Source organism: Clytia hemisphaerica, unplaced genomic scaffold (genome assembly GCF_902728285.1).
Source record: "Clytia hemisphaerica strain Z4C2 unplaced genomic scaffold, Clytia hemisphaerica genome assembly, whole genome shotgun sequence".
In the NCBI taxonomy this organism is placed as follows: Eukaryota; Metazoa; Cnidaria; class Hydrozoa; order Leptothecata; family Clytiidae; genus Clytia; species Clytia hemisphaerica.
The window spans coordinates 954,071-967,705 of record NW_027104548.1 but is presented as its reverse complement, the minus strand read 5'-3'; the positions used below and the strand labels follow the sequence as shown (position 1 = coordinate 967,705).

At 38.1% G+C, this 13,635-nt stretch overlaps 1 protein-coding gene across 2 annotated transcripts in view; it reads left to right on the top strand.

The window, feature by feature from the left end:
• Positions 1-1,168: 1,168 nt before the first annotated feature.
• LOC136822788 (DNA polymerase theta-like) overlaps positions 1,169-13,635 on the top strand; it is a 35,620-nt gene continuing 23,153 nt past the window's right edge. The window contains exons 1-5 of one of the 2 annotated variants that reach the window (XM_067079078.1): positions 1,169-1,384; positions 1,593-1,847; positions 2,249-2,468; positions 2,893-3,041; positions 3,457-4,318. In XM_067079078.1, coding sequence (XP_066935179.1) covers positions 1,244-1,384; positions 1,593-1,847; positions 2,249-2,468; positions 2,893-3,041; positions 3,457-4,318 — 1,627 coding nt within the window. In that variant the 5' untranslated portion in view covers positions 1,169-1,243. Of the gene's footprint in view, positions 1,385-1,592; positions 1,848-2,245; positions 2,469-2,892; positions 3,042-3,456; positions 4,319-13,635 lie in introns of both variants that reach the window. The other variant, XM_067079077.1, reaches the window with a different exon arrangement.

Below are 13,635 nucleotides of genomic sequence, written 5' to 3'. Positions count from 1 at the left end.
CCGGACGCCCCATTGTAAATAATTTCAAAGTGTCCGGTTGATGATTTCGTGATCGCAAGGGTCAATATTTATTTAAAAAAACCAGTAGAACTTTGTTCACAAATTTTGTGACCTCAGCTGCCTGACTACAAGTCTGGTTCAGATTGGCCAAGTGCTCACCCTGTCAAGTTACAAAGCTAATAAAACTCAAACAATGATGGTTATGCTTATAAAAAACATATAATAATCAAAAATGTTGTCAAACTTTTTTTTCGTAGGTGAGTCTTTTTACCTTGACTCATTCCCTCTTGTAAATTCGTTTAGAAAAGATTGTTGGAAATCCTCCGTTAGAATGGTGTTGAACCTGGTCCTTTCCTTAGATTTTTTACACATCCCTGTATCATTAACCTCCCCGCTTTAAACTTGCATGTCAATCTTTTCCCATAGTGTGTAGAGGGGTCTGAACCCCCCATTTTTATTTCATCCCCCTATTCCTATTTAAAAAAAAATTTGAACCCGCGCTATTTACAGCAGCAGTCCACCAGTCATTCAAAACATTAATATTTGTATTAGAAATTATATAAATAAAGAGTTCAACATGGCGCAGCAGGCAAAAATTTTGCTATCTACAGTTGTTTTTTAGTTGTCCCACACCAAGTATCTAAATCAATATAAAATATGATAGATATTTTGACCGAAAGTTGTTATCCCCCCTATTTTTACTTGACCCCCCCCCCTAAAATCTCAAACCCCCCATTTTATTCGGAAAATCTCATATTTCCCCCCCTATAAAGCATTTTTGGAAAAGTTGGATCCCACTTAAAAAAAGGTAGGGTTCACACTTTGTTTCCTTTGCTTTCATACACAGCTAGTAGCGTAACATCAACACAAGAAGTAATCCCAATATTCCCAATAGTTTCGAGCTTTATTACTAAGCACACATTCTCAGAAAAATTCTTGTCTTAGCTGCCTTTTTCTTTGCTGACATTCCAACAATATTAATCCTGATAATTTAGTTTATAATCAGAGCTCAAGGAAAACTATTTGTGTAATTGTTTTAATTCCAATGAAAAATAACAACAAATGTCAACCTAAATGACAGAGGGTAATCAAGGGTCTGTGAATTTTGCTTCTCTCAGCCATGAGTTTAAAACAAATGAATGTAATTTCAATGCAACTATTTATCTACAGTTAGCAACTGAGAAAAAATATTATCAAAGAAAGTAAAAAATCAAAACCATGAGGTCGGATTTGAGTTTGCAATATGATCAGAAGGATATCCGAGACATGGAAACAACAAAAGAGTGGTAGTGGTAGCAGAAGACAACAACGACAAGCCAAACCCAAAGTGTCTTCACTTCAGAAAGTTGAAGAGCAGTCAGTGGCATGCACAACAAAAGCTAAGGTTTGTATTTCATATCTGTCATAAAAAATATTTCTTTCAATTGCATTTGTAACAGACTAGGTTTTTCAATACATTTTCATAAAGATTTTACAAGAAAGATTGATACAAAAAATGATATAATTTGAGGAGGCAGTTGCTTTTATTACTATGGGAGAGTTTTGGTTGAATTTGTATCTGAATTGCAGTATTTTGTGTTTCATTCTCATAGGCAACAGATGCAGTGAGTGCATCATCATTCGATTGGGGTGCCAGTGATTCCCTGTTCATTGATGGCACCCTGCAACCAAACAATGATAAGCTAATCACAACGAAACCCAAGACCAACAATGAAAACAAGCTGTCTATATTGAAATCACCAGAGTTGAATAAGAATGACTTTACCAGGATTGTCACGCGAAGTATGGTGTCAACACCTCAAATCAAAATCAAAGAAAATGTTGCTGGTAGTACTGCTAAAAAGCAGGTAGGTCAGTAGTTATAATGAGCAAGCGTAGCCGTAGCTTTTTAAAGAAAAGCTATCCTCACTTGACATTTTTGGTTCATTTTTTGCTGACTTCTTTTCCTTGTAAATGGTATCTATTTTATAGTTTAAAAATCCATTTTACAATGACTTTTTAGTATCAGAGTTGTACTTTTAATACCCAATGCATGATGTAATGTTAATGAATTATTAAGCTTTTGGGTATGTTTGTGTAGGTCTTGAGATAATTGGTTTTGAATTGAGTGAAGCCAAGTGACTGAAAACGTTTGACCCCTCAATTCAATTTTGAGGTTTCAACTAGAGTGATATCTCTTCAGCTTATGGACTCAAATTTTGTTGCTGACGTTGAATATTTTCTTCTTTAATCTTTTCTTTTTTAGAAGGCAGAAGACATTGATTTGGCATGTAAGTCTTCCAAAAACAAGAAAAGGTTATCGGCTGAGAAGAAGAACTCTATGCCCTCTCCCGAGCTCAATTCAAGTCTCCAGTTATCACAATGGGGTCTTCCAGAAGTTATACTGGAGAATTATAAAGCTAAAGGAATCAATAAAATGTTTGAATGGCAAAAAGAATGCTTACTACAAGACCAAGTTTTGGATGGTGGTAAGTTTTTTTTCACGTTTACTTATAACCAAACAAAAATATTTGATGCCTGTTGATAAAGCCTTTGATAAAACCATCCAAGGAATTCCCCCTTTTTGACCCTTTATTGGTCTTGGTAGCTGGTCGAAAGTGACCCGCTTGATAATGACACAACTGGTAATTCTGCCTTTCTTCCTGGAAATAGCAGTCTGGACTGTGCTGTTTCTTCTTAACCTAGCCCTATCGCAGCACGTGATTTTTTAGACACCGTTGGAACGGTGCTGAGAAAAAAGCCACTTCCGTCTGGTACAAGCAATATCAGCTGATTGCCGACCAAGCAGAGTCCGAAGTATGAAATGTCAAACCAATCATATCAAGTGTAACTTTCAAACTCTTTCATTTAGAGATAGAATTTTCATTTCTGTTGTTGTATTTCTCCTTACAGCTAATTTGATCTATTCTGCTCCAACGAGTGCTGGTAAAACGTTAGTCGCTGAAATCCTCATGTTGAAAAGGGTCCTGGAAACAGAGAAGAAAGCCATCTACATCTTACCCTTTGTCAGTGTGGCGAGAGAGAAGATGTATTCACTAAGGGTTTGTATTTAAGATTTCTGAATCTTATCTAGATCACCTAGTCAAACAGAAAAGACTCTTTATTCGTCATTGCATTATTGTTCTTATCAACGATGTTACTGCAGCCTTTTCTTCTTAAAATGATGACTGAAGTTTCTATTGACATCAAAAGACTTGTATATCAGTAATACATTGAATTGTGTGATTATTGATTAAAATTGATAATCGCATTTTAGGAAATAGGAAATAAAGTTCTCACATAAAGTACATATTTGTAAATCTCACATGCAGGCTTCAAATCTACTAGGGTATGAGTGTTGAAGATTTCACGGCGATAAGATAAACAGAAAAAAAGTTACGTCAAAAATTCTAGGGTTACGGTTTTTTTTAATCACCCTGTATTTGCGTTTAAGTTTAAACAAATTCTATATCGTAGAATCAATTTGAGGAAGCTGGCATCAATGTGGGTGGATTTATGGGAAACGAGACACCTCCTGGTGGATTAACCAACATTGATATCGCTATATGCACCATTGAACGAGCAAACTCTCTGATCAACCGCCTCATGGAGGAAGACAAGCTATCTCTACTTGGAAGTATTGTTATTGATGAAATGCACATGATTGGTGACCCATCACGTGGTTATTTACTTGAACTCTTATTGACCAAGATTCGATTTTTAATGGCTAAGAATGCAACCAATGTTGGTGAAAATAATGAGAGCAGCAGTAACCATGACAATGGGATACAAATCATAGGTATGAGTGCTACTTTACCGAATTTAGACATGATGGCGCGATGGTTGGATGCAAGGTTCTACGTTACTGATTACAGACCAGTGCCTTTGGATGAATATTTGAAAACCTCTAAGACTATTTACGATTGCGCAGATACTGTAGTACGGACTATTTCACCTGAGGACACAATTAAAGGCGACGACGATGACGTTATCAATTTATGTCTTGAAACAATGCGAGATACAAACTCTGTCTTGATTTTTTGTCCAACCAAGAACTGGTGTGAAAAATTATCCATCAGCATTGCCAACTATCTCGCCAACAATGTTTTGAGTAAAGAATCTGATACAGAGAATATCTTTGATAAAGAAGGCTTACAAGATGTGTTAAGTGAGCTGCAGCAAACACCAGCTGGTTTGGATCCAAGTTTGGAGAAGGTGGTCAGCTCTGGTGTGTCTTACCATCACGCTGGACTGACCATGGATGAAAGGGATATCATTGAAGGAGCATTCCGAAGAGGTGTCTTGAAGATTATTATCGCAACGTCTACGCTGTCATCCGGTATGTCTTACCATTTCCATTTCTTGATTTGATGACTATTTTATTTCTGTTATCACATCATCTCACAAGATATTTTGGTCCTAGATAAAGGTCCTTTAACAGTAAATTCATGGAACTCAGTTCTTTAAGGAAATTTTAATTCGTAGCCAATAACTTAGATTCGTTCCATCAAAAGTCATGAAACTTTTTGTGATCACTTTTCTTGATGGACCAAAATCTATGTACACGGATGCTTTTAGCTTTGAAAGAGTATATTTGAACTCTTTCACTTCACCCACCTCTGACCCCTTTTCTTCTCCATCTTGCAGTTCTTACGACATCTGTCTTCTCAGGCCTTCCCTTTAAAGAAAGGTAGATGCATTGATTTGATCCTTACAAATCGGCCTCTTTGCTTTAAAAACAGTGGGACTTTTGAAACAGGAATCAGTTCTCAACTTCAGTTGAGCTACAATCTGACAATGTCTGTCTGTCTCCTGTGTGTGTGTGTGTGTGTCTGTCTGTCTGTCACAAAAACTTTAGGGCAGCCTGGAGACTTCAAAAATGCTTGGATTTGGCTGAAATTTGGCACACTTGTTCCTTGGGTGAATATCTGGAAGATCTTTTTTCGTTTTTCAAAAATTTAGATTTTTGAGGCCTGGGGACGAGTTTTTCACCAAAACGAGGCTAAAACTTTGGGACAGCCTGGAAACTTCAAAAATTGTCGTATTTAGCTGAAATTTGGCACACTTGTTCCTTGGGTGAATATCTGGAAGCGTTTTTTTTCGTTTTTCAAAAAACTTGATTTTTGGGGCCTGGGGACGAGTTTTCCGCCAAAACGAGGCTAAAACTTTAGAGCAGAGCCTACAGGCCTCAAAAATGGTTGGATTTGGCTGAAATTTGGCACACTTGTTCCTTGGGTGAATATCTGGGGGTCTACAATCGGGCCTATGAATAATTTGAAGCCACTGAAGTTGAGCCCAGTGCGTTGCGCACGTTGCGTGACTACCATCACTTGATTTATAGCATGTTCAAAGCTAGTTTTAAAAAACTTCCTCCCAAAATTATAGAATATAGATCTTTTAAAAATTTTGATGAAAGTTGTTTCCGCTCAGCTTTAAGTCGTAATTTTGATTGCGATTTCTCAGATTTTGAAGACTTCAGCAACACTTTTGAAAATATTCTGGATGCCCGTGCACCAATGAAAAAGCGAACCATAAGGGGAAATCAAAAGCCCCATATAACTAAAGCTGTCCGAAAAGCTATTATGATTCGCTCTTTTTACAAAAACAAAGCAAATAAGACCGGAAACACCTTTTATAAAAACTTATATTGTAAACAAAAAAATAATATTGTAAATCTGAATAGGAAAGCAAAGAGAAAGTATTTTCGTGATTTAAAGGGCAACAGAAAACTTTTGGAAATCTGCAAAACCATACTTTTCAAACAAGGTCCAACACCACGAAAAAATGTTCTTGCTTGACGATTCAAGTGAATCAAACGAGCTGATAGATGACGAGGCTACTATAGCTCAAACCTTTAATGATTATTTTGTAAATATCGCTTCTTATCTTGGCATAAAAACTTCAGAATTTAGTCTTCCTGGGAACACTGAAAATAATCCGCTCGAAAATCATCCTAGCGTCCTTCGCATCCTCGAATCTCAGTCTACGAACAGATCATTTTCGTTTAGCGAGGTTACCCCCGAAGATATCCACCGAATCATGATTAAACTTAACCCTAGTAAATCCGTGAGCGGTCCTTTTTCAGTTAAGCTTGTTAAAATGGTCTCTGACTTATTATCAGAACCATTATCAAAACTAGTAAATCTTGCATTTAGCACTTCTCAATTCCCTCAAACTCTAAAAAAGGCGAGGGTCACTCCTGTCTTTAAAAAGGAAGACAAATTTCTGAAGACAAATCATCGGCCAATTAGCATATTGCCAATTTTTTCAAAAATTTATGAAAGAATTATGCATGACCAACTTTCATCTTACTTTGATGGCATTTTTGACTCAAGACTTTGTGGGTTCTGAGCTAAACACAGCACCCAGCATGCTCTAATCAAAATGATTGGTCAATGGCATCAAAGCTTGGATGCGTCTGGTAAAGTTGGAGCAGTTTTAATGGACTTATCTAAAGCTTTCGATTGCATAGACCACAAACTTTTATTAGCTAAACTCAAAGCTTATGGACTCGATGCTAAAAGTCTTGGCCTTCTCAAATGCTATATGAGTAATCGCTATCAGAGAACAAAAATATACTATACTCAGTATAGTGAATGGTTGGAAATACATCTTGGTGTTCCACAGGGCTCTATACTCGGACCCCTTTTATTTAACATTTTTTTGAATGACTTATTCTTTTTCATAGTCAAAACCAGCATTTGCAATTTTGTAGATAATAATACATTGTATTCTTGTGCTGAAACTCTTGCAGAGGTCATCTTAAATCTTGAGTTTGACTTAGAAATTATTCTAGATTGGTTCTCAAAAAACTACCTTGAAGCAAATCCTGGAAAATTTCAAATGTTGGTATTAGGAAATAATAAAGATATTATTGTAGAACTTTTGGTTGGACATGTAAAAATATCATCAACGGATTCTGTTGAGCTCTTAGGCATCACCATCGACAATAATCTATCATTTAGCACTCATATCAATTCTCTTTGCTCTAAGGCTAAAAAGAGAATTTGGAGCTTAAACAGAATTCGAAACCTTCTTACATTTGACCATGGATGTTCTGTAACAAGACTACAGTACATATGAGGAAATCACTAAAGTCCACAAGCGGGCTCTGAGAATATTACTTTGTGATTTCCAAGAAGACTATGAATCTCTGTTACAGAGCGCCAAGTGTAAAACGGTCCATGAAATTCATCTTTGCTTCTTACTTTGTGAGGTTTTCAAATCTGAGAAAAAATTAAATCCTGAATTCATGCAGCAGGTCTATAAATCAAAAACAATTAAGTTTGATTTGCGAAACAAAGTCTTGATGGCAATACCCAAGGCTACCTCCCATCGTTTCGGAACACAATCCTTTTTATTTCGTGGAAGCTCACTTTGGAATCAAATTCCTGAAAATAATAAGCTTAAGCCTTCCATCGATTCATTTAAATCCTTACTTAATGAAATAAACCTAACAAATATTTGCCTTTATAAAATATGTACCTAAAAATTTATAGTTTCACTTTATTATATAGTTTTATAGAAATTATCTTTTCATATAATCATTTTTGTCAATAGTTGGTATAAATTAGTATTTAATTATAACTATGTAACACCAACGTTAAATAAATCGGGAAAAAAATAAAAAATAAAAAATAAACTGCTAGATGTAGAAGAAAAGACTAACCAAAATTGTTGTGCACGAACGCTTTGAGCTGTGAAAGAGTATATTTGAACTCTTCCACTTTACCCACCTCTGACCCCTTTTCTTCTCCATCTTGCAGTTCTTACAACCTCTTTCTTCTCAGGTCTTCCCTTCAAACTGCTAGATGTAGAAGAAAAGACTAACCAAAATTGTTGTGCACGAACGCTTTTAGCTGTGAAAGAGTATATTTGAACTCTTTCACTTCACCCACCTCTGACCCCTTTTCTTCTCCATCTTGCAGTTCTTACAACCTCTTTCTTCTCAGGTCTTCCCTTCAAACTGCTAGATGTAGAAGAAAAGACTAATCAAAATTGTTGTGCACGAACTCTTTTAGCTGTGAAAGAGTATATTTGAACTCTTTCACTTCACCCACCTCTGTCCCCTTTTCTTCTCCATCTTGCAGTTCTTACAACCTCTTTCTTCACAGGTCTTCCCTTCAAACTGCTAGATGTAGAAGAAAAGACTAACCAAAATTGTTGTGCACGAGCGCTTTTAGCTGTGAAAGAGCTCGCGTGAACTCTTCCACTTTACCCACGTCTGTCTCCTTTTCTTCTCCATCTTGCAGTTCTTACGACCTCTGTTTTCGCAGGCTTTCCCTTAAACTGCTAGATGTAGAAGAAAAGACTAACCAAAATTGTTGTGCACGAACGCTTATAAAGAGTATATTTGAACTCTTCCACTTTACCCACCTCTGACCCCTTTTCTTCTCCATCTTGCAGTTCTTACAACCTCTTTCTTCTCAGGTCTTCCCTTCAAACTGCTAGATATAGAAGAAAAGACTAACCAAAATTGTTGTGCACGAACGCTTTTAGCTGTGAAAGAGTATATTTGAACTCTTTCACTTCACCCACCTCTGACCCCTTTTCTTCTCCATCTTGCAGTTCTTACAACCTCTTTCTTCTCAGGTCTTCCCTTCAAACTGCTAGATGTAGAAGAAAAGACTAATCAAAATTGTTGTGCACGAACTCTTTTAGCTGTGAAAGAGTATATTTGAACTCTTTCACTTCACCCACCTCTGTCCCCTTTTCTTCTCCATCTTGCAGTTCTTACAACCTCTTTCTTCACAGGTCTTCCCTTCAAACTGCTAGATGTAGAAGAAAAGACTAACCAAAATTGTTGTGCACGAGCGCTTTTAGCTGTGAAAGAGCTCGCGTGAACTCTTCCACTTTACCCACCTCTGTCTCCTTTTCTTCTCCATCTTGCAGTTCTTACGACCTCTGTTTTCGCAGGCTTTCCCTTAAACTGCTAGATGTAGAAGAAAAGATTAACCAAAATTGTTGTGCACGAACGCTTTTAGCTGTGAAAGAGTATATTTGAACTCTTTCACTTCACCCACCTCTGACCCCTTTTCTTCTCCATCTTGCAGTTCTTACGACCTCTGTCTTCTCAGGCTTTCCCTTAAACTGCTAGATGTAGAAGAAAAGACTAACCAAAATTGTTGTGCACGAACGCTTTTAGCTGTGAAAGAGCTTGCGTGAACTCTTCCACTTTACCCATCTCTGTCCCCTTTTCTTCTCCATCTTGCAGTTCTTACAAGCTCTTTCTTCTCAGGTCTTCCCTTCAAACTGCTAGATGTAGAAGAAAAGACTAACCAAAATTGTTGTGCACGAACTCTTTTAGCTGTGAAAGAGCTCGCGTGAACTCTTCCACTTTACCCACCTCTGTCTCCTTTTCTTCTCCATCTTGCAGTTCTTACGACCTCTGTTTTCGCAGGCTTTCCCTTAAACTGCTAGATGTAGAAGAAAAGACTAACCAAAATTGTTGTGCACGAACTCTTTTAGCTGTGAAAGAGTATATTTGAACTCTTTCACTTCACCCACCTCTGTCCCCTTTTCTTCTCCATCTTGCAGTTCTTACAACCTCTTTCTTCTCAGTTCTTCTCTTCAAACTGCTAGATGTAGAAGAAAAGACTAACCAAAATTGTTGTGCACGAACTCTTTTAGCTGTGAAAGAGTATATTTGAACTCTTCCACTTTACCCACCTCTGTCCCCTTTTCTTCTCCATCTTGCAGTTCTTACAACCTCTTTCTTCTCAGGTCTTCCCTTCAAACTGCTAGATGTAGAAGAAAAGACTAACCAAAATTGTTGTGCACGAACTCTTTTAGCTGTGAAAGAGTATATTTGAACTCTTTCACCTCACTCACCTCTGTCCCCTTTTCTTCTCCATCTTGCAGTTCTTACAACCTCTTTCTTCTCAGGTCTTCCTTTCAAACTGCTAGATGTAGAAGAAAAGACTAACCAAAATTGTTGTGCACGAACTCTTTTAGCTGTGAAAGAGTATATTTGAACTCTTTCACTTCACCCACCTCTGTCCCCTTTTCTTCTACATCTTGCAGTTCTTACGACCTCTGTCTTCTCAGGCTTTCCCTTAAACTGCTAGATGTAGAAGAAAAGACTAACCAAAATTGTTGTGTACGAACACTTTTAGCTGTGAAAGAGTATATTTGAACTCTTTCACTTCACCCACCTCTGACCCCTTTTCTTCTCCATCTTGCAGTTCTTACGACCTCTGTCTTCTCAGGCTTTCCCTTAAACTGCTAGATGTAGAAGAAAAGACTAACCAAAATTGTTGTGCACGAACGCTTTTAGCTGTGAAAGAGCTTGCGTGAACTCTTCCACTTTACCCATCTCTGTCCCCTTTTCTTCTCCATCTTGCAGTTCTTACAAGCTCTTTCTTCTCAGGTCTTCCCTTCAAACTGCTAGATGTAGAAGAAAAGACTAACCAAAATTGTTGTGCACGAACTCTTTTAGCTGTGAAAGAGCTCGCGTGAACTCTTCCACTTTACCCACCTCTGTCCCCTTTTCTTCTCCATCTTGCAGTTCTTACAACCTCTTTCTTCTCATGTCTTCTCTTCAAACTGCTAGATGTAGAAGAAGAGACTAACCAAAATTGTTGTGCACGAACTCTTTTAGCTGTGAAAGAGTATATTTGAACTCTTTCACTTCACCCACCTCTGTCCCCTTTTCTTCTCCATCTTGCAGTTCTTACAACCTCTTTCTTCTCAGGTCTTCCCTTCAAACTGCTAGATGTAGAAGAAAAGACTAACCAAAATTGTTGTGCACGAACTCTTTTAGCTGTGAAAGAGTATATTTGAACTCTTTCACTTCACCCACCTCTGACCCCTTTTTTCTCCATCTTGCAGTTCTTACAACCTCTTTCTTCTCAGGCCTTCCCTTCAAACTGCTAGATGTAGAAGAAAAGACTAACCAAAATTGTTGTGCACGAACTCTTTTAGCTGTGAAAGAGTATATTTGAACTCTTTCACTTCACCCACCTCTGTCCCCTTTTCTTCTCCATCTTGCAGTTCTTACAACCTCTTTCTTCTCAGGTCTTCCCTTCAAACTGCTAGATGTAGAAGAAAAGACTAACCAAAATTGTTGTGCACGAGGGCTTTTAGCTGTGAAAGAGTATATTTAAACTTCTTCACTTCACCCACCTCTGTCCCCTTTTCTTCTCCATCTTGCAGTTCTTACAACCTCTTTATTCTCAGGTCTTCCCTTCAAACTGCTAGATGTAGAAGAAAAGACTAACCAAAATTGTTTTGCACGAACTCTTTTAGCTGTGAAAGAGTATATTTGAACTCTTTCACTTCACCCACCTCTGTCCCCTTTTCTTCTCCATCTTGCAGTTCTTACAACCTCTTTATTCTCAGGTCTTCCCTTCAAACTGCTAGATGTAGAAGAAAAGACTAACCAAAATTGTTGTGCACGAACTCTTAACTGTGAAAGAGTATATTTTAACTCTTTCACTTCACCCACCTCTGTCCCCTTTTCTTCTCCATCTTGCAGTTCTTACAACCTCTTTCTTCTCAGGTCTTCCCTTCAAACTGCTAGATGTAGAAGAAAAGACCAACCAAAATTGTTGTGCACGAGCGCTTTTAGCTGTGAAAGAGTATATTTGAACTCTTTCACTTCACCCACCTCTGTCCCCTTTTCTTCTCCATCTTGCAGTTCTTACAACCTCTTTCTTCTCAGGCCTTCCCTTCCAACTGCTAGATGTAGAAGAAAAGACTAACCAAAATTGTTGTGCTCGAACGCTTTTAGCTGTGAAAGAGTATATTTGAACTCTTTCACTTCACCCACCTCTGACCCCTTTTCTTCTCCATCTTGCAGTTCTTACAACCTCTGTCTTCTCTGGCCTTGCCTTCAAACTGCTAGATGTAGAAGAAAAGACTAACCAGAATTGTTGTGCACGAACGCTTTTAGCTGTGAAAGAGTATATTTGAACTCTTTCACTTCACCCACCTCTGACCCCTTTTCTTCTCCATCTTGCAGTTCTTACGACCTCTGTCTTCTCAGGCCTTCCCTTCCAACTGCTAGATGTAGAAGAAAAGACAAACCAAAATTGTTGTGCACGAACGCTTTTAGCTGTGAAAGAGCTCGCATGAACTCATCCACTTTACCCACCTCTGTCCCCTTTTCTTCTCCATCTTGCAGTTTTTACGACCTTTGTCTTCTCAGGCTTTCCCTTAAACTGCTAGATGTAGAAGAAAAGACTAACCAAAATTGTTGTGCACGAAAGCTTTTAGCTGTGAAAGAGTATATTTGAACTCTTTCACTTCACCCACCTCTGTCCCCTTTTCTTCTCCATCTTGCAGTTCTTACAACCTCTTTATTCTCAGATCTTCCCTTCAAACTGCTAGATGTAGAAGAAAAGACTAACCAAAATTGTTGTGCACGAACTCTTTTAGCTGTGAAAGAGTATATTTGAACTCTTTCACTTCACCCACCTCTGTCCCCTTTTCTTCTCCATCTTGCAGTTCTTACAACCTCTTTCTTCTCAGGCCTTCCCTTCAAACTGCTAGATGTAGAAGAAAAGACTAACCAAAATTGTTGTGCACGAGCGCTTTTAGCTGTGAAAGAGTATATTTGAACTCTTTCACTTCACCCACCTCTGTCCCCTTTTCTTCTCCATCTTGCAGTTCTTACGACCTCTTTCTTCTCAGGTCTTCCCTTCAAACTGCTAGATGTAGAAGAAAAGACTAACCAAAATTGTTTTGCACGAACTCTTTTAGCTGTGAAAGAGTATATTTAAACTCTTTCACTTCACCCACGTCTGTCCTCTTTTCTTCTCCATTTTGCAGTTCTTACGACCTCTTTCTTCTCAGGTCTTCCCTTCAAACTGCTAGATGTAGAAGAAAAGACTAACCAAAATTGTTGTGCACGAACTCTTTTAGCTGTGAAAGAGTATATTTAAACTCTTTCACTTCACCCACGTCTGTCCTCTTTTCTTCTCCATCTTGCAGTTCTTACGACCTCTTTCTTCTCAGGTCTTCCCTTCAAACTGCTAGATGTAGAAGAAAAGACTAACCAAAATTGTTGTGCACGAGCGCTTTTAGCTGTGAAAGAGTATATTTGAACTCTTTCACTTCACCCACCTCTGTCCCCTTTTCTTCTCCATCTTGCAGTTCTTACGACCTCTTTCTTCTCAGGTCTTCCCTTCAAACTGCTAGATGTAGAAGAAAAGACTAACCAAAATTGTTTTGCACGAACTCTTTTAGCTGTGAAAGAGTATATTTAAAGTCTTTCACTTCACCCACGTCTGTCCCGTTTTCTTCTCCATTTTGCAGTTCTTACGACCTCTTTCTTCTCAGGTCTTCCCTTCAAACTGCTAGATGTAGAAGAAAAGACTAACCAAAATTGTTGTGCACGAACTCTTTTAGCTGTGAAAGAGTATATTTAAACTCTTTCACTTCACCCACGTCTGTCCTCTTTTCTTCTCCATCTTGCAGTTCTTACAACCTCTTTCTTCTCAGGCTTTCCCTTAAACTGCTAGATGTAGAAGAAAAGACTAACCAAAATTGTTTTGCACGAACTCTTTTAGCTGTGAAAGAGTATATTTAAACTCTTTCACTTCACCCACGTCTGTTCTCTTTTCTTCTCCATCTTGCAGTTCTTACGACCTCTGTCTTCTCAGGTCTTCCCTTCAAACTGCTAGATGTAGAAGAAAAGACTAACCAAAATTGTTG